This window comes from Hylobates moloch, unplaced genomic scaffold (genome assembly GCF_009828535.3).
Source record: "Hylobates moloch isolate HMO894 unplaced genomic scaffold, HMol_V3 SCAFFOLD_15, whole genome shotgun sequence".
Lineage (NCBI taxonomy): Eukaryota > Metazoa > Chordata > Mammalia > Primates > Hylobatidae > Hylobates > Hylobates moloch.
The window spans coordinates 54,653,682-54,673,873 of record NW_026652290.1 but is presented as its reverse complement, the minus strand read 5'-3'; the positions used below and the strand labels follow the sequence as shown (position 1 = coordinate 54,673,873).

The window sequence follows — 20,192 nt, the reverse complement described above, 5'->3', positions numbered from 1 at the left end:
CTTTCACGTTCATCCGCACTAAATGTGCACTAAATTCTTATGTTCATATGCTGCAGCTGCATTAAATTCCTTTACATTTGGTTTTCTGTTACGCTCCAGTTCCTTTTTATCCACTATTTATTTTGCCTGGAATACTCTTACCCCTCCATAGAATTCACCCCTTACCTCCACCCTACCCAACAAGCTTCCACTCAGGCACAAATAATATTTACTCTCTAATGATCCCCCTCTAACCCTGGGCAATAAATCTGTACCTTCTTCATGTACTTAACATCACAAACCACAAATTATTAATATTATTATAATTAACTGTAGTATAATTATTACTTATGTCTAGTTCCCTACTAAACTGAGCTCTTGGATATCAAGGACATGTTTTATTAGTCTTATTTACACTTACTTATTTATTGTATTTGTTTCATTATTTTGTTATGTATTATATGTGCTATTATTGTACCCAATTTCTAGGGATTTCATGTTGTGAATGAATATATGAATGAATGTATTATATTACTATTATCATTTCAAATAATGACGCTAATAATAATAATACCATATTTATTACAACTTTAGATAACAGTATTTCTCTTAGTTGATTCAGATTTTTAAACTAGGGAACCAAATAAAGACTTAACTGATAAAATTATACAGCCATTTTCTATTAAATATTGATTTTGCATAGTTACACTACATGAAAAATGGTTTGCATGTGAAACAAGTAATATTAAGTGGTAGGTGATATCAAGTCACATCTTATTTACAGAAATAATAGATTTTAGCTTATTTTACTTGGTAGTTAGACTTTTACTTTTTTTTTTTTTTGGCAAATAGAATTTTTCATTTTTTTTTCCTCTTCTCTGGTTTGGCTGAGCCCTAATAAAAGTAGTCCAGAAGTCAGGGCAATAAGTGAAACATAGAAGATATTAAATCTTTTTTATCTAGCAAAGGTAATAGACTAAATTTAATCAACACTTTCTTATTTTTATCTGTACCACAAAAATTTATTTTTAAATCTGGTAGCAAGATTTTCTGTTCTTAACTCATAGTTCTTTTTTAATTATTAATTGCATATTTTCTATGAAAGTTCATGTTTTATGTATATTTTTAGGCCTCAAGAAATCAATAAAGAAGAACTAGAGGGAAATAGCATGAGGTGTGGTAGAAAGCTTGCCAAAGATGGTGAAGTAAGTATGGGTTGTGACTGTTGATATTCTCATACAAATTGTATTATCAGCACATCCTGCACCTGTAAGTAATAATCATGACACCTGTCATACCTCAGAAGAGCTTGTTTGATACACTTTCTGTAGCATGATCTACTGGGAAAGGAGTTACAGCCACCACACTCAGTAGTGATTGAGTACTTGGCCTTGTATGAGAATGCTGAACTTAAATTTTGAGTTCAGGTAAGACATACAAGAAGAGGGTCCCTTAGCAATCCAGAAATTAAGATAAAGAAATCAGCCGGGCGCGGTGGCTCACGCTTGTAATCCCAGCACTTTGGGAGGCCGAGGCGGGCGGATCACGAGGTCGGGAGATCGAGACCATGGTGAAACCCCGTCTCTACTAAAAATACAAAAAATTAGCCGGGCGTGGTGGCGGGCGCCTGTAGTCCCAGCTACTCGGAGAGGCTGAGGCAGGAGAATGGCGCGAACCCGGGAGGCGGAGCTTGCAGTGAGCCGAGATTGCGCCACTGCACCCCAGCCTGGGCAATAGAGCGAGACTCCGTCTCAAAAAAAAAAAAAAAAAAAAAAAGAAGAAATTGTGAGGGATCTGTTACATAGTCTTAAAAGTGATTCTGTGTTACAGTTGTCCTAAATCAAAGACATTCAAATCCATTGATTGTTACCCACATTAGGAATTACCTTTTCCCGGCCAGGTGCGGTGGCTCACACCTATAATCCTAGCACTTTGGAAGGCTGAGATGGGTGGATCACTTGAGGCCAGGAGTTCAAGACCAGCCTGGCCAACATGGTGAAACCCTGTCTGTACTAAAAATACAAAAGTTAGCCAGGCATGGTGGTGCGTGCCTGTAAACCCAGCTACCAGGTAGGCTGAGGCCTGAGAATCACCTGAACTCAGGAGGCGGAGGTTGCAGTAAGCTGAGATCATGCCACTGCACTCCAGCCTGGGCGACAAAGTGAGACTCCATCTCAAAAAAAAAAAAAAAAAAAGGTATTTTTCATTACCACCCAATATAAATGTATGTAAGTGAAAGAAAAGTATTTAAAAACAATACTTACCCCTGTGCATCCAGAAATTCTTTTTTCTATTTAATACTTTTATTTTATGTTATTTTTTAGAGACAGGCTCTCCCTCTGTCACCCAACCTGGAGTGCAGTGGCGTGACCACAGCTCACTGCAGCCTTTACCTCCCAGGCTCAAGCGCTCCTCCCATCCCAGCCTCCCAAATAGCTGGGATTGTAAGCATGAGCCACTGTGCCCAGCCTTCTATTTAATATTTTTTTAAAAAAACTGATCGTGGCTGGGCACGGTGGCTCACGCCTGTAATTCCAGCACTTTCGGAGACTGAGGCGGGCAGATCATGAGGTCAAGAGATCAAGACCATCCTGGCCAACATGGTGAAACCCTGTCTAGTGGCTGGTGGTGTATGCCTGTATCCCAGTATTGGAGGTGAGGCAGGAGTTGAGAATGTAAGACAGATTGCCATGAGTCAAAAAAAAAAAGATTGTATCTTATTAAATTGATTTTACAATCTGCTAGAGACATGAACTACGTTTTTCAATATTCCCCCCTAACTAATCATAATTTTTATTTTTCAGAAAAAATCAGATACCCATTTGGTTATTTCTCTCCCAAACTTTTCCTCATTTTGAGTTTATTTTTAATTTTTAAAAGTTGATTGTTTTACGTTCACATTGATTGACTGATTGACAGTGTCTCACTGTGTCGCCCAGGCTGGAGTGCAGTGGCACCGTCATCACTCACTGCAGCCTCAATGCTCTAGACTAAAAGCAACAGTCTCTGGAGTAGCTGAGACTATAGACATATGCTACCACAGCCAGCTAATTTTACTTTTTACTTTTTGTAGAGATGGGGGTCTCCCTATGTTGCCCGGGCTGGTCTCGAATTCCTGGGCTCAAGAGATCTTCCTGCCTTAGCCTCCCAAAGTGCTGGGATTATAGGCATGAGCCACCACACCCAGCCTATGTTTGCCTTTATATTATGATAAATGTTCAGAGTATAAAAGAATAGTTTTCTTTAGTTCTCAGTCTTCATTGTTGCTGCTTTCAGATCTTGTTACTTTGAAGCAAATCCTCCTCCTGAGAGGTGACAGCGTGCTGGCAGTCCTCACAGCCCTCGCTCGCTCTCGGGGCCTCCTCTGCCTGGGCTCCCACTTTGGCGGCACTTGAGGAGCCCTTCAGCCCACCGCTGCACTGTGGGAGCCCCTTTGTGGGCTGGCCAAGGCCAGAGCCGGCTCCCTCAGCTTGCAGGGAGGTGTGGAGGGAGAGGCGCGAGCGGGAACCGGGGCTGCGCAATGCGCTTGCGGGCCAGCTGGAGTTCCGGGTGGGCGTGGGCTTGGCGGGCCCCACACTCGGAGCAGCCGGCCGGCCCTGCCAGCCCTGGGCAATGAGGGGCTTAGCACCCGGGCCAGCGGCTGCAGAGGGTGTACTGGGTCCCCCAGCAGTGCCAGCCCACTGGCGCTGCGCTCGATTTCTCGCCAGGCCTTAGGTGCCTTCCTGCGGGTCAGGGCTCGGGACCTGCAGCCCGCCATGCCTGAGCCTCCCACCCCCTCCATGGGCTCCTGTGCGGCCCGAGCCTCCCTGATAAGCGCCACCCCCTGCTCCACGGTGCCTAGTCCCATCGACCACCCAAGGGCTGAGGAGTGCGGGTGCACGGCACGGGACTGGCAGGCAGCTCCACCTGCAGCCCTGGTGCAGGATCCACTGGGTGAAGCCAGCTGGGCTCCTGAGTCTGGTGGGGATGTGGAGAACCTTTGTGTCTAGCCCAGGGATTGTAAATATACCAATCGGCACTCTGTATCTAGCCCAAGGTTTGTAAACACACCAATCAGCACCCTGTGTCTAGCCCAGGGTTTGTGAATGCACCAATGGACACTCTGTATCTAGCTACTTTGGTGGGGCCTTGGAGAACCTTTATGTCTAGCTCAGGGATTGTAAATACACCAATCGACACTCTGTATCTAGTTAATCTAGTGGGGACATGGAGAACCTTTGTGTGTAGCTCAGGGATCGTAAACGCACCAATCAGCGCTCTGTCAAAACAGACCACTCCACTCTACCAATCAGCAGGATGTGGGTGGAGCCAGATAAGAGAATAAAAGCAGGCTGCCTGAGCCAGCAGTGACAACCCACTCTGGTCCCCTTCCACACTGTGGAAGCTTTGTTCTTTCGCTCTTTGCAATAAATCTTGCTACTGCCCACTCTTTGGGTCCACACTGCTTTTATGAGCTGTAACACTCACAGCGAAGGTCTGCAGCTTCACTCCTGAAGCCAGCGAGACCACGCGCCCACCAGGAGGAATGAACAACTCCAGACGCGCTGCCTTAAGAGCTGTAACACTCACTGCGAAGGTCTGCAGCTTCACTCCTGAGCCAGCGAGACCACGAACCCACCAGAAGGAAGAAACTCCGAACACATCTGAACATCAGAAGGAACAAACTCTGGACACGCCGCCTTTAAGAGCTGTAACACTCACCGTGAGGGTCCACGGCTTCGTTCTTGAAGTCAGTGAGACCAAGAACCCACCAATTCTGGACACACTGCTATACCACCTACTACCGTTATTGTGGCCATAATTCACTGAGTTCACTGCCTTTCTTTTCTTTCTTTCTTTTTTTTTTTTTTGAGACAGGGTCTCACTCTGTTGCCCAGGCTGGAGTGCAGTGGCACGATCATGACTCACTGAAGCCTTGACTTCCTGGGCTCAAGTGATCCTCACACCTGAGCCTCCCAAGTAGCTGGGACTACAAGAATGCACCACCACACCTGGCTAAGTTTTTAAAATTTTTTGTAGAGACGTGGTCTCCCTATGTTGCCCAGGCTGTTCTCAAACTCCTGGGCTCAAGTGGTCCTCCTACCTTGGCCTCCCAAATTGTTGAGATTATAGGCGTGAGCCACCACGCCCAGCCCTCACTACCTTTCTTTACCACTACTCTTATTCTCAGTCTTGATGATTTCAATATCTCTATTCCTTGACCTTCCTTCCCCCATGCTCCTGTGCTCCACCCTACCTCAGGCATCCATTCCCGCGAGCATACCCTCAATTTTTGCATTATTAATTACTATACCACCTTCAAAATCTCCATTTCAGGCATCCCGTTTTCAGACCCCACCTCGTCTTTCTAGCTCATTCTCTCTCGCACCTGGACTCCAACAATTTTTGAACTCCATTTGGATATACGATACATTGTTTTTACAACCTTTCCCTATCACCTTTCTGATGACATTTCTACTTCTTTGTTTGCCTGACTTATATTTTATGATCCATCTTAAAATTGGTCCCTTGCTTATACTCTTTTAACTTTTCTTTTTCCTCTTTGACATGTTAAACTCACCTGGCTAAACCCCAGCTCTTGTCAAGGGTTGCACTCCAGACAGATGAATGTGATTAAAGACAAACACCATACCCCATTGGATTCCACTTGAATGTGGTAACCATGAACTTCAAGTAGGTTAGTGCTGCATCATGATCTGTCTGCATTTCCATAGTGAATTGATCCTCCCATTAGCTGAGGTAACTCATACCTTCTCTCCTTAAAAGGGCAATGCTCCCACCCTTATTCTTATCTGATGGCCTTGCTGCCTACTGCAATGAAAAGAGAATCTGTACATCCTCTTACCAGTAGTTCTGCCAGTCTACCTGCATCTGGAGCTATGTGCTATGCTTTTCCTCTTATTAGAAAAATGAACTGCCTACTTCTATCTTAGTTCATTCCCTCTCTTTGTACTGGACTCTATCCATGCTCACCTATTCAAAACCTTTGCTCCAGCCAGGCACAGTGATATGCACCTGCAATTCCAGCTACTTGAGAGGCTTAGGTGGAAAAATTGCTTGAACCCAGGAGTTAGAGTTCAGCCTGGGCAATATAACGAGACCCTGTCTCTTTAAAAAAAAAAAAAAAAAAACTTTGCCATTACAGTTATCAACTCTACTAGGGCAGAAACTGTATGTTATTTACTGCTATGATTCCGTTGCTTAGAGGAGTGCCTGGCATATAATATGCGCTCAATAAATATCAGTTAAATACCGAATTGTAATTCAGGGTGTCAGCCAAACACTTGAAGCCCTAACTACTTCTCTGTATCACACTACCTTATCTGATACTCTCACATTAACTATTAGCTGATAGAATAAACAAACTTGTGAACCTCATGATGATATTTAAATAACCCCCTTGTGTGTTACTTGAGGTATTTTAGAGTATTTTTATTTTTATTTTTATTTATTTATTTATTTATTTTTTTTGTGTGTGTATTTTTAGTAGAGATGGGGTTTTGCCATGTTGGCCAGGCTGTTTTCGAACCTCAGACCTCAGGTGATCCACCCACCTCGGCTCCAAAAGTGCTGGGATTACAGGTGTGAGCCACCATGCCCAGCCCTTAAGAGTATTTTTAAAGCAAGGTGGATTTTAATGGGCTCTTAATTACCCCCATCTAGACTCTTAGTGTTCTAAGCTATATACCCACTTAGAGTTGCAGTGAAAAGCCTTATTATTGCCGGGTGCAGTGGCTCACGCCTGTAATCCCAGCAATTTGGAGGCCAAGGCGGGTGGATCACAAGGTCAGGAGTTCAAGACCAGCCTGGCCAACATAGTGAAACCCCGTCTCTACTAAAAATACAAAAAAAAAAAAGTCCAGGCGCAGTGGCTCACGCCCGTAGTCCCAGCACTTTGGGAGGCTGAGGCAGGTGGATCACCTGAGGTTGGGAGTTCGAGACAAGCCTGACCAACATAGAGAAACCCCATCTCTACTAAAAATACAAAATTAGCCTGGCTTGGTGGCGCATGCCTGTAATCCCAGCTATTCGGGATGCTGAGGCAGGAGAATTGCTTGAACCCAGGAGGCAGAGGTTGTGGTGAGCCAAGACCATGCCATTGCACTCCAGCGTGGGCAACTAGAGTGAACCTCTGTCTCAAAAAATAAAATAAAAATTAGCCAGGCGTGGTGGCAGGGTCCTGTAGTCCCAGCTACTTGGGAGGCTGAGGCAGGAGAATTGCTTGAACCCGGGAGGTGGAGCTTGCAGTGAGCTGAGATCGTGCCACTGCACTCCAGCCTGAGTGACAGAATGAGACTCTGTCTCAAAAAAAAAAAAAAAGGCTTATTATTTATGTTAGAATTACAGTATGGAGAGATAAGGAAACTGATCATGAAGAAGAAAGTAGCATAGAGAATTATGATCATAAGGGCAACTTTTCTGGCTTAGATAAATAATTTTGGGTGGTAAGCCTTAAGAAAAAGTCACTGACAAAAAGTCGACCACCCATGAGGGAAATACTTGGAATGAGTTACAGACAAAAAGACATTTTGAATTTTTTATTTTTGACTTGCTAATATGATAAACTGAAATAAGTCTTCTCTCCCGTATTTTTCAGTACTGCTGGCGTTGGACGGGTTTTAACTTCGGCTTCGACCTACTTGTCACTTACACCAATCGATACATCATTTTCAAACGCAATACATTGAATCAGCCATGTAGCGGATCTGTCAGTTTACAGCCTCGAAGGAGCATAGCATTTAGGTAGGATGAGATTTCCTCACCCCATTCCTCCTCACTCCAGAGGAAATATAAGAAATAAAACCTTGATAATTTACACCAACATTAGTAGGACTTTGGTAAGCTACAGTATATGTGGAAGTGGTAGGAAATGACGAGGTTCCATTCCTATGAAGTGTATTGTTAGTAATCAGAATCATAAGATCTAGTATGTCAGGGAGAATGAATAGGCTGGAATATGTACCAATAGGGAATATCAGCCTTGAAGTTGTTGCCTTGTTGCTATTCCTAGCAAATAAAAGGTCCAGACTGTTGAAATATGTGTTAAGGAAAACACATATTATCCTTAACTTTTTAAAGGATTTAATATGTTAAACTTTGCCCAGTAGTTGCTGGCAGTCTTTTTCTGAGGGGATACCAGAAGCTGACAAATTGGACAACAGCTTAATGAACATATGATTTAAAAGTCATATATTTATACTTACCTTATACCTAATACAAAAATTAACTTAAAATGGATCAAAGATCTAAGCATAAGAACTAAAACTATGAAACTCTTGGAAGAAAACATAGGGGAAAGGCTTCATAACAATTGATTTGGCAGTGATTTATTCCATAAGACACCCAAGCACAGGCAACAAAAGAAGCAATAGATAAAATTGGACTTCATCAGAATCACAAACTTGTGTATCAGAGGACAGTGTCAAGACAGTGAAAAGGCAATCCATGGAATGAGAGCAGATATTTGTAACCATACATTTGATAAGACATTAATACCCAGAATATATAGAAAACTCCCACAACTCTATAATTTAAAAAGAAAACTCAAAAATGGGCCAAAGACTTGCATAAACATTTCTCCAAAGAAGATAAACAAATGGCTAATAAACACATGAAAAGATGTTCAACATTACTAATTAGGGAAATACAAACCAAAATCACAATGAGCTATCACTTCATACCTATTAGGATGGCTATTAGTAAAAACAGAATAGAAAAAAAACAACAAAAGTAACAGGTGTTGGCAAGGATGTGGAGTATTTAGAACCCTTGTGCACTGCTCGTGGCCATGTAAAGTGGCACAGCCACTATGGAGCATGGTATGACACTTCCTCAAAAAAACTAAACAGAATTACCATATGATCCAGCAATTTCTCTTCTGAGTATAGACCAGAAGAATTGAAAACGGACTTAAACAGATATTTTTGTATACTTATGTTCATAACGGCATTATTCACAATAGCCAAAAGGTGGAAGCAACCCACATGTTCACTGACAGATGCTAGAGAAACAAAATGTGGTATATACATAAAATAGAACATTATTTAGCCTTGAAAAAGAAGGAAATTCTGATACATGCTAAACATGGATAAACCTGGAAGACATGCCAAGTGAAATAAGCCACTCACAAAAGCACAAATACTGTAAGATTCCACTCATATGAAGTACCTAGAGTAGACAAATTCATAGGTACAGAGGGTACACTGTTGGTTGCCAGGGCCTGAGGGACGGGAAAATGGGGAGTTAGTGTTTAATGGGTAAGGAGCTTCAGCAAGGAAAAATTAAAATGTTCTAGAGATGGGTGCAGAACAATGTGGAAATATATTTAATGCCACAGAACTATATATACTTAAAAATGGTTAAAATGATAAATGTTATGTATATTTTACCACAATAAAAACATTTATAAATTATTTCTCTTGGCCAGATATGTATAATAGCACAGGCTTGTCACTGAATGCAGTCAGATTAGTTTGAAAAGACTTCCTAAAAGTCTTTTATCAAATAAAAAACAGAAGAAAAAGTAAATATGAAAGTGAGGAAAGGCTTGTTTAATCTGTGGTTTAAAAATCTTGTGTTTATTTTTTATTTTTTTTTAATCCTAGATTACGTTTGGCTTCTTTTGATAGTAGTGGAAAACTCATATGTAGTAGAACAACTGGCTATCAAATACTTACACTTGAAAAAGATCAGGTATGTTCGATTATCTTCTGGTATGTCATTATAATATTTGTCTTTTGAATCCTCTTTTGAAAATTCTTAAGTAGAATTAACATTAAAGTGATGGCATTTTGACCTAAAAGTTGGTTTGCAAGTCTTTTTAAGGTAAAGATGAAAGTACCACGTTCACTTATGCGTAATTGACCCCATCCCAATGGAAGCATAATTAGGAGAAAAAAAGAAAACACTGTTTGAGGGGCAGGGAAACCCTGATTATAAGGAAATAATCGTTTATCCTGAATATCAGCAGCACTAAAATTCATTCCTAAAATTTTAGGAATCTTAAGTGCTTTATCCATTGTGTACATAGTGCATTTATTTATACATTCACAGCAGGCGTCTTGAAGACAATCCTATATGTCTCCGTAGCTCCGAATATCATAAGAGCATTATTCTCTAGCCCATTAGGTTCGTAAGATGGCACACTCTGCAATGTTCCCCAGATTATCTCCAAAGCCATTTATTTATTCATACATCACATACATGGAGAAGTTTCAGTGTCATGATGAGAAAGTAGACCATTTTTAAAAGTAAAATTGAAAGCTGTTAAAATATTGAGGAAGTTTATTAAAAGTAATCATCATTCCAAAAGGCATAATGTTTTATTAAAGGATTCAAAGCCTGTTATAGTTTACATAAATTATGAGAAGTTAGTAGTTTTCCTCAGACTGAAGAGACTATTGTAGAACATCCTTAGCATTGCAAGTAACCCTGGAAGTGATCATTGTAACCTCACATGCCCTATATGAGAACTTCTTTTAACAGCATTCTTACAGAGGGTCATCCACCGATTGTTGAAACTCTAGCCGACCCCCATCTTACATGAAAGGTAATGTGTATGAATGTCCATTTCATGGCAGTTATATAATGAGAAAGTCCAAATCTGCCTCCATCAGAATTCTCTGTTGGTCCTTCTTGTATCCTCTGCAGCTGAATAGACAATGACTATCTTTATCTTCTGCCCGAAACTTCATGAAAAATACCGTCATGGCTCAAACCCAGCCAGAGACCTAAAAAAGGACCAGGCCAAGATAATAGTCGTATTCCAATGTTCCTTCAGCAAACATGTGTGTCCCCACCATGTGCTTGGTTCTCAGCTAGAAGAAATAAAGACAGGCTTGTGTTAATATAGCCTAGTGTAAGTAGCATGATAGAATTAGCTCAGAGTGTGCAGCCTTGAGGGAGAAGACTCTAACCTGTAACTGAGCAGTTGCCGCTGTTGGGGGTGGTTATTGGAGGAGGAGGAGAAAGAAGGACAACTCAGGGAAAACATCCTCTCCTGGAAAAGTGTTACAGTGAATGCATACCTGCACCAAGCCTCAAATGGTGAGTAAGATGGAAGCAAGGGAATACACGGGTCATTCAAGGAACTGAAAGACGGTTGGAAGAGTTCAGTATAACTAGAGCCGGGGCACAAGGGCTGTGGATGGAGTTTGGAAGATTTACTTTGGGAGTTGTGTATGAGTTTTATATAGGTTATAGATGTTGTAGAAAAATAGAAAATAAAAGTCAGCTGAAACAACAATCATACATGTACCACTCAGATACATTGCTGAGTTTTTTCTTCACCTGTATCTTTTTTGCAAAATTGGATCACAGTAGGTTAGCTATTTTGTAACCTGCTTTTTTTTAATGGTGAAAAATATATATATTTAGAATTTGCCAGCTGGATTCAACTTAGACGATCCCAATTTTTTGGCAACATCTAAAAGCAGCATGCTCAGGAGCCAGCTGAACATGGGCTTTCTTCTCTCCATCAGCCCTGATCATGGTGTTGATCTTGGCCACATCAGTGTCATAGAGCTCCTCCACAGCCTGTTTGATCTTATGCTTTTTGACCTCAACATCCACAATGAACACAAGTGCGTTGTTGTCCTCTTCTTCATGGCCAAGTCAGTGGTCTGGGAGAACTTGTTGGTCACATAGTGGTCAGGCCTGGGGGAGAGGCAAAATGGGGTCACCTGGCCTGGGCCCAGTAGAAGAAAGGCTTGGTCCTTTTTCAGAACCCAAGGCCAGGTAAGCCTAGGTGCATCAGACAGTGAGGTAGTAATTGTAACCTGCTTCTTTTTTTTTTTTTTTCACTTTGTTGTGCATAGCTTTTCTTGTCAATAAATATATAGTCACAGCATCATTTTTATGAACGGCATAATATTAGTTGTTTTGGCTGTACCATAATTTAGATAATTCCTCTTTATTGGATAAAGTTGTTTCTCATTTTTTTCATTACTATAGGAAATATACGTACATCTTTGTCCATTTTTATGATATTTTTAAAGCATAAATTCCAAGAAGTAGAATTCTTGTTGCATGGGCATACAATTTTCTGATGGCCAGATTGCCCTCCAAAGGTGCTGTCCAATTTATACTTCCCCCTGGCAGCAGTACAGGAGAGTATACCCAGTATTGTGTCTTATTCTTTTTCATCTCTATCCCAGCATAGTAAATGTGAAAACAAATATTTGTTTTAATTTTCATTTCTTTTTGTTTGTTTGTTTGTTTCAAGACAGAGTCTTGCTCTGTCGCCCAGGCTGGAGGACACTAATTTTTAGTAGAGACAGGTTTTCACCATGTTAGCCAGGCTGGTCCTGAACTTCTGGCCTCAAGTAATCCACCTGCCTTGGCCTCCCAAAGTGCTGGGATTACAGGTGTGAGCCACCACGCCTGGCCCTTAATTTTCAATTTTCATTTCTTTGGTTACTGTATTGTTGGGTTTTTGTATGCTTATTGAACATATCATCTCATGTAAACTGACAGCTTATATTGTTTCTGTTTAATTTTTTATTAAAATGTTCTTTTTTTCTTGCTAATTTTTAACAGCTTTTATATATTAAAAATACTAACGTTTGTGATACTCCATAGTTTTTACTTTTTTTTTTTTTTTTTTTTAAGACAGGTTGTCACTCTGTTGCTCAGGCTGGAGTGCAGTGGTACAGTCTTGGCTCACTGCAGCCTCCACCTCCTGGGCCCAACCTTTCCACGCACCTCAGCCTCACAAGTAGCTGAGACTACAGGCTTGCACCACCATGCCCAGCTAACTTTTTTGTATTTTTTTTATAGAGATGAGGTTTTGCCACGTTGCCCGGGCTGGTCTGGAATTCCTGGGCTCAAGCGATCCACCTGCCTCGGCCTCCCAAAGTGCATGAGCCACCATGCCCAGACAGTTTTTACATTTTTGTCATTTGTCTTTTCAACCTTCACAACAATCTGTCTTTTTCTTTTATGATTTCTTTTTTGGTGTGATCCTTAGGCCCCCATCTTACTAGGATTATATAAATAGTCATCTATATATTTTTCTGTTCTTTTTATGGCTTAATTTTTTACTTTGGAGTATTTGACGATGTATCTGAAATGTACTGGATGTATCAATGTATTTGAAATGCCTTATTATATGTGAAATACTTGCTTTCATTTCTGAACTTTCTGTTTTATTGATTTCTTTGTTATGAAGACAAGGCATTATTTTAATTAGGCTGACTTTAAAATGCATTTTAATATTTAGTAATGCAAAACCACCTTCATTTTTCTTTTTTCAAAAATCTCTCAGTTATTTGTGCATGATTATTCTCCTGTATGGGATGTAGAATCATTTTGTCAAGTTTCCTTTCAAAAATTCCTGTGGGGATTTTAATTTATATGATTAAATATGTAGAGTAGTTTGTGGACAATTGATGTCTTCCTTTCTGGAATATGGTATTTTCTACATTTATTTAGGTCTTCTCTTATATCTGTCTCTAAAATTTGTAGTTTTTCCCATATTGTTCCTGTATATTTCCTGGAAGTATAATGCTTAGTATTTTACATTTTTTTTTTTTTTTTGAAATGGAGTCTTATTCTGTTGCCAGGCTGGAGTGCAGTGGTGTAATCTCACCTCACTGCAACCTCTGCCTCCCGGGTTCAAGTGATTCCCCTGCCTCAGCCTCCCAAGTAGCTGGGATTATAGGCACATGCCACCACGCCCAGCTTTTTTGTATTTTAGTTGAGACAGGGTTTCACTCTGTTGGCCAGGATGGTCTCGATCTCCTGACCTCGTGATCTGCCTGCTTCAGGCCTCCAAAGTGCTGGGGTTACAGGTGTGAGCCACTGCACCCAGCCAGTATTTTACATTTCAATTGCTAATATGAAATGTATCATTTGTTCTAATAGTTTTTGATAATGTAAGAAAGTTAGTGATTTTTGTATATTTACTTTGTAACTATCCATCTTATAAGACCATGCTAAATGGATTTTCACTGTAGAAGGTTCCCTCAGACAGCAATGTGTAGGAAGGATTAAAGATATAATAATGGCAATAAAACAATTTATGATTATATAGCTATAATTCAGATTAAAAGTGATGAGAACCTTAAAGAATGTAGCAATGAAGATGAAAAAATATTGATGGGTTCTGGAAATAAAGTGGTGCAATTGAGAATTTGATTCATAATTGTGTGTGTGCATGAGGAAATGTCAGATGGTTCATGGTTTTCTGATTTGGGCAATTTGATTTATAGTAGTGGTTTTACCTGAGATTTGAATTATAGGAAGGAAAATGAACATGACATAGTGTTGGTGATGGTGAAGAGATGATGAATTCTGTTTAGGGCATGTTTAATTTGAGAGCATCAAGGTGAAAATTTGATAGACTGGTGAATAAGTGGATTTGGAGTTTACAAGTAATGCCTGAACTAGAAATAATAATTGGATGAGATAATGTACAGGAAATGTATAGAGAATATGACAGGATAGAACCCTAGGGATCACTGGTATTTAAGAGATGGACAAAAAAGGTAACCTGGTGAGACATTCGGGTAACCTGGTGGGATGGGGAATCAAAGCCAAATTGCAGGCTTGGCATGGTAGCTCATGCCTGTAATCCCAGCACTTTGGGAGACCAAGGCAAGTGGATTGCTTGAGACCAGGAGTTCAAGACCAGCCCTGGCAACATAGCAAAACCCTATCTATACAAAAAATTAAAAAATTAGCCAGGCATGGTGGCATGTGCCTGTGGTACCACCTACTTGGAAGCTGAGGCAGGAGGATCACTTGAGCCTGGGAGGCTGAGGCTGCAATGAGCCGTGATCGTGCCACCGCACTCCAGCCTGGGTGACAGAGTCAGACCCTGTCTCAAAACAAAAACAGACAAACAAAAAACACTGCCAACAACAACAAATTCCCAGAAATTTATTTTTTTAAGCCTAATTGTGAGAGTGAACGTGGAGGTGGCCCAGAAAGAAAGGAAGGGATAGATAGTAGCCAATAGTTGAGGGTTTGAATTTGAGTTCCTTTATAACTGAGTGAAGATTTTCAGTGGTGAGTTGGATTTATGGATCTTGGAATTTAGACATACAAGATAGAATGTGGGGGAAGTAACAGGAATAGTATAGAATAAGTTGCAAAAACCTCAAAGAAGTGGGGATCTGTACATAGAGATGAACAACTAATTGTCTGGAAGTAGAAATGGGGACCTAGGAAGATGCTGCTGCTCTGCTGCTGCAATATGTGGGCTCCACAGCTTCCATCCATAGTGGAATAAGGAAAATAGAACTTTGCTATAAAGGTACTTCAATGCAAATGTAGATGCAGGTTGAACCTTTAGGTGAAACAACAGATTTGATGAAGCTCGGATCGACCTATCCTGTTTGGGAATGGAGAGTGGGGATTAATACAATTTAATATTCAAAAATTGGTGTGTCCATTCAGCCAAGTAATATCCACATGGCTTCCTTCTTTCTCCAGAGTTGGCCCTTTGACCTACCCTTCCCTGCCTCAATGTTAACTATATTCAAATACTAGAAGGCTAATCTTCCTCAGAGCCTTTTAGTTATGGAACAGAATCTTGATTTTTATCATCAGATATACATATCATCAAAGCATCTGTCCTCAACAAATTTGGTAAATGTGCCTTCACCCAGATTATTGATATAAATTTTGACTAGGTCAGGATGTCTCAAGCATCTGAAGACCAACCATGCTTTGGCATCATTCCTCTCTGGTGACACTTGTTAGCACAGTCTAGGTGATGGCCTCCCCTGATTTTGTTCACTGATGTCTTTTTAAAATACTACTTTCCCTCGTATGGAGAGAGATTGATGTGTGTGTGTGTGTGTGTGTGTATGGAGAGAGATTGTGTGTGTGTGTGACATTTGTACTCTCTACCTTCTTTATTCAAATTTATCTTCTTGTTCCCTCAACACAGAAGCTGTGTCCAGTGAGTCTGCTTCAGTCACTCAGATATTCTAGTTTTAGTTCCTCTTCATGCAGGAATACATGCCTCAGTAAAAAATTAAAACTTTGGATTTAAACAGTGTTTAATAGTATCTTATCCAAAATAAATAAAATAAAGTATAACTAATGCATACTATCGCAGAGAGCGTATTCCAGGCATTTAAAACATAGGAATTCTCATTTTAGTGTTTCTTCTTTTACTCTGAGGATTGATTCTATCTACCAAATGCTTCTAGTAAAGGATATATGAGGTTCCAAACAGATCTGTAGCATCAGGGATGTTATGTTTGTGTAATGTCAGCTCCTGTCTCTGGGAGTTCTGAGCATTCTTGTGTGTGTTGATGTAACTGAACCTGAAATTGCTTTTCCATGATAAAGTATTTTATGTTTCAGGAGACAAATTACATGTTTGTCATAGGGACAGTGGGAAATCTTAAACAATAGTAGGAACCCTGCTTTTTAGTGATGATAATGACTCCCGACCTTCATCCGGGTGATTTGCTGTACCCAACGGCCATCAGAAATTGAAGCCAAGTAGCCGGGCACAGTGGCACCTGCCTGTAGTCCCAGCTACTCAGGAGGCTGAGGCGGGAGGATGAGGCAGGAAGATCTCTTAAGCCCAGGAGTTCAAGGCCAGCTTGGACAATATAGAAAGACCTTATCTCATTTTTAAAAATAATTAATTAATTAATTTTGTAAAAGGAAATAAAATTTTTAAAAAATTGAAGCCAAGTGAGAAGTTTATGTACTTCTAGACATTGTATCTGTTGACAAAATATGTAAGTATTTGATAGAAATTTTTGCAGTAATGAAAATAACTACCATTATTGAGTACTTAATAGATAGCTGGCTTTGCGAAACCCCCTGTGCATTATCTCTCGTAATCCTCCTGTAAGTCAGGTACTCTTATTTTCCCCATCTTACAGTGAGGAAGCTGCATTTGACAAGGTCACACAGCTAATGGGTGGGAGTTTGGAGAGTGGAGTTGTGGATCTCAGACTCAGGACACTATCTCCTTTGGTTCACTCAGTTCAACAGTTTGGTTTTTTGTTTTTATTTTTAAGATATTGCTATCTAATTGTCATTAATCTACAAATCTGTCTCACAGGAACAAGTGGTGATGAACTTGGACAGCAGGCTTCTGATCTTCCCTTTATATATCTGCTGTAACTTCTTGTATATATCACCAGAAAAAAAGAATTGAAAATAATCGTCACCCAGAAAATCCAGAAAACTGACGATCTCATCAGTTGGAAACAGTAGCACTTTGAAAACTTTTTAGGCCAGCTTTAATTTAATGGCCCTACTGATATTCACATCTAAGGTGACTAACAATGACAAAGGCCTTACGAACTGTACAGACAATACAGAAGATTTTTCTTATCCTCATTGCATTTCTATGCATATGCGAAAGAACATTTTAAAGCCAAGAAAATATCTGTCAAACCATTTCTGTTAGAACGATGTCAACTCACGCTTTTAATTTAGCATCAATAGAAAATTGCTGTAGGTAAATCTCACATTTATCTGCAACAAAATATAGATTTAATTTTTAGCTTAAACTTTGTTTCTACCTTATGTTAGTGGACCTCAGTTATCCATCTGTAAATTTCTTCTTATTTGGCTAAAATAATCTAAAAGAATAATCTGGATGGCTAATTAGAAATGCTCTTTTCAGTTGGTGCATTTAAAGCTTTCCTTTAACATTTTCACCTGCTCATTATGATTCCTCCTTTTAGTCTAATATCTTTCCAGTTCATACTTGTTTTTAATCATTAAATATTTTCTTCCTGGTTTTGGAGACTAAGCTGATAAACTTTTTTTAAAACTTAAGCATTGTCATTGCTATTTTTAATTTGACTTTCCTAGGAGTTTAAGAACGGTGAAAGTTAGCTTCGCACCTTCAAATGATCTTGAATGAGGGAAAATCAGTTTGATTCCAAGGATATTTCTTGCCTTACATGGTCTTTTCTTTGACAGTCTGTACACCTTTATTATTAGGTTTTGAATTATTTATGTACCAGATATTATAGTTTTAAACATTTTAATATTCTCTGATCTTTAGAATTATTTATGTTCAAATTTTAGTTGGGAACTTTGTTTCCTACTTAAGCTCAGGACTTTATACCCTCTGAATTGAGTGCCTTTGAGTTACACATGCTAATAGAAATTTCATAGTAAATGTAAATAAGGTCAGAGGATCTAATATGGAACCTGATGATGAAGCATTAATGTAAAAATGGAACTTATTTTTGTCAAAAATGAGATGTACACTTGTCATGATTTATGTATGTTGACCTTTTGTGTTTATTACTGTTTTGAAAATAGCCATGTCCATTTTCTTTCCAGTTAGAGTAAGTACTTCTGTGGTTAATGTATATTTTTATTATGGTTTTTAAAATGGGAATCATTTTTATGTATCTGTGCAAATAATAAATGCCCATTTGGAAAAAGAGTAAGTAAGCTCTTACATAAAATGGACCAAAAAATCCCCCTTAATTGAAACCAAAATTTTTTTCTTTCTAGTTAGGTTTTTTCCCCAACTCCTTTTAACTTTTAGAATTTATTAATAATTTTTTTCTTTCTTAATGACATGCCCATAGGTTCATAAATTGCTTTTGTTCTTTTAAAATTCATCCATTTGGTTTAACTTAAAGGAATCTTTTAAATGCCTCACCCTTGACTCTCAGAGCTGGAATTTAAATGTTTCTAATACAGTGATTTGGCTGTTATCAGGAGGTTACATTTCAGCTGGGCATCAGCCAGGTGTGGTGGCTCACACCTGTAAGCCCAGCACTTTGGGAGGCCGAGGCAGGCAGATCATTTGAGGTCAGGAGTTAAAGACCAGCCATGACCAACATGGTGAAACCCCATCTCTATTAAATACACAAAATAAAAATTAGCCAGACATGGTGGCACACGCCTGTAATCTCAGCTACTCAGGAGGCTGAGGCAGGAGAATCACTTGAACCCAAGAGGCAGAGGTTTCAGTGAGCGGAGATTGCACCATTGCACTCCAACCTGGGCAACAGAGTGAGACTCCGTCTCAAAAAAAAAAAAAAAAAAGAGGTTACTTATTTTTATATTTGACTATATTAGGTCTCTTTCACGGGAAGCTGTTGTTTTCTTTCTGTCTCATTACTGTATAAGAGTTTGCTTACCCTTTATGTATTGAAAAATATATAAATGCCAAACTTAAATTATTTGGATAATTAAGTTTTTGCAAATCTTGGAAGTAAAGATAATGTTTTGAGCATATTAATGAATAAAGTTAACTGTTTCATTTCACTTATATAAGTTAACTGGCCAAATTGGAATTATATGTGGTTTCATCCATTGGTTCTGTGCTGGCCAAGTTGCTTATGTCATCCATAGACAGGGTAATTCTTTCTTCAATCACAAGTAGGTTAATGTTCTTATTTGAGAAGTTGATAATTGTCAGCTAGTAATTCACATTGGTAGTAAAAATGTGCTTTTGTTTTCTTACCAAATATTTTTATGTGTTTGCAGAGTTCTTTTCAATAGAAATATTTTCAATAAAGTGTTAATAGTGTAAGCTAAAGTATTGTATAAACTATGGTTTGTGAAAGCTTTGTGTTTTGTCAGCTTTTGTCTTACAGCCTCTACTATTTTTTTATGCTAGAGCTAGAAAACAATATTTATATTTTAAGAATGATTTGTGTTTGTCTATTAGTAAGGAAGAGGTCTTTAAGAGAATATGTCCTAGAGTTTCACGCTAAGTTATTAAGAAGGGATATGAATACCTTTCCTTTAAAAAAAATGGTTTGGCATGGAAACTTAGCAAGATAGGCAAAACTGTGTGGAGAACAGTGGTAGTCACTGTTTTGTTTTGTTTCGTTTTTAAGGCGGAGTCTCGCTGTGTCACCAGGCTGGAGTGCAGTGGCGCGATCTCGGCTCACTGCAACCTCCACCTCCTGGGTTCAAGCGATTCTCCTGCCTCAGCCTCCTGAGTAGCTGGGACCACAGGCACGCACCACCACGCCCAGCATATTTTTGTATTTTTAGTAGAGACGGGGTTTCACCATGTTGGCCAGGAAGGTCTTGATCTCTTGACCACCATGTTGGCCAGGAAGGTCTCGATCTCTTGACCTCGTGATCCACGCTCCTCGGCCTCCCAAAGTACTGGGATCACAGGCATGAGCCACCGCCCGGCCTGTTTTGTTTTGTTTTGTTTTGTTTTGTTTTGTTTTGTTTTGTTTTTTTATGAAGTGTTTCACAGCTAACATTTTACCTAATTTCAAGTCTTTCAATAGGATTACCATCATATG

At 39.6% G+C, this 20,192-nt stretch overlaps 1 protein-coding gene across 2 annotated transcripts in view; it reads left to right on the top strand.

Annotated features, from left to right (window-relative positions):
- GMCL1 (germ cell-less 1, spermatogenesis associated) overlaps positions 1–19,478 on the top strand; it is a 54,306-nt gene extending 34,828 nt beyond the window's left edge. The window contains exons 11-14 of one of the 2 annotated variants that reach the window (XM_032178999.2): positions 1,109–1,184; positions 7,577–7,722; positions 9,585–9,672; positions 17,012–19,478. In XM_032178999.2, coding sequence (XP_032034890.1) covers positions 1,109–1,184; positions 7,577–7,722; positions 9,585–9,672; positions 17,012–17,107 — 406 coding nt within the window. In that variant the 3' untranslated portion in view covers positions 17,108–19,478. The remainder of the gene's footprint in view (positions 1–1,108; positions 1,185–7,576; positions 7,723–9,584; positions 9,673–17,011) is intronic. The other variant, XM_058428529.1, reaches the window with a different exon arrangement.
- Positions 19,479–20,192: the final 714 nt, after the last annotated feature.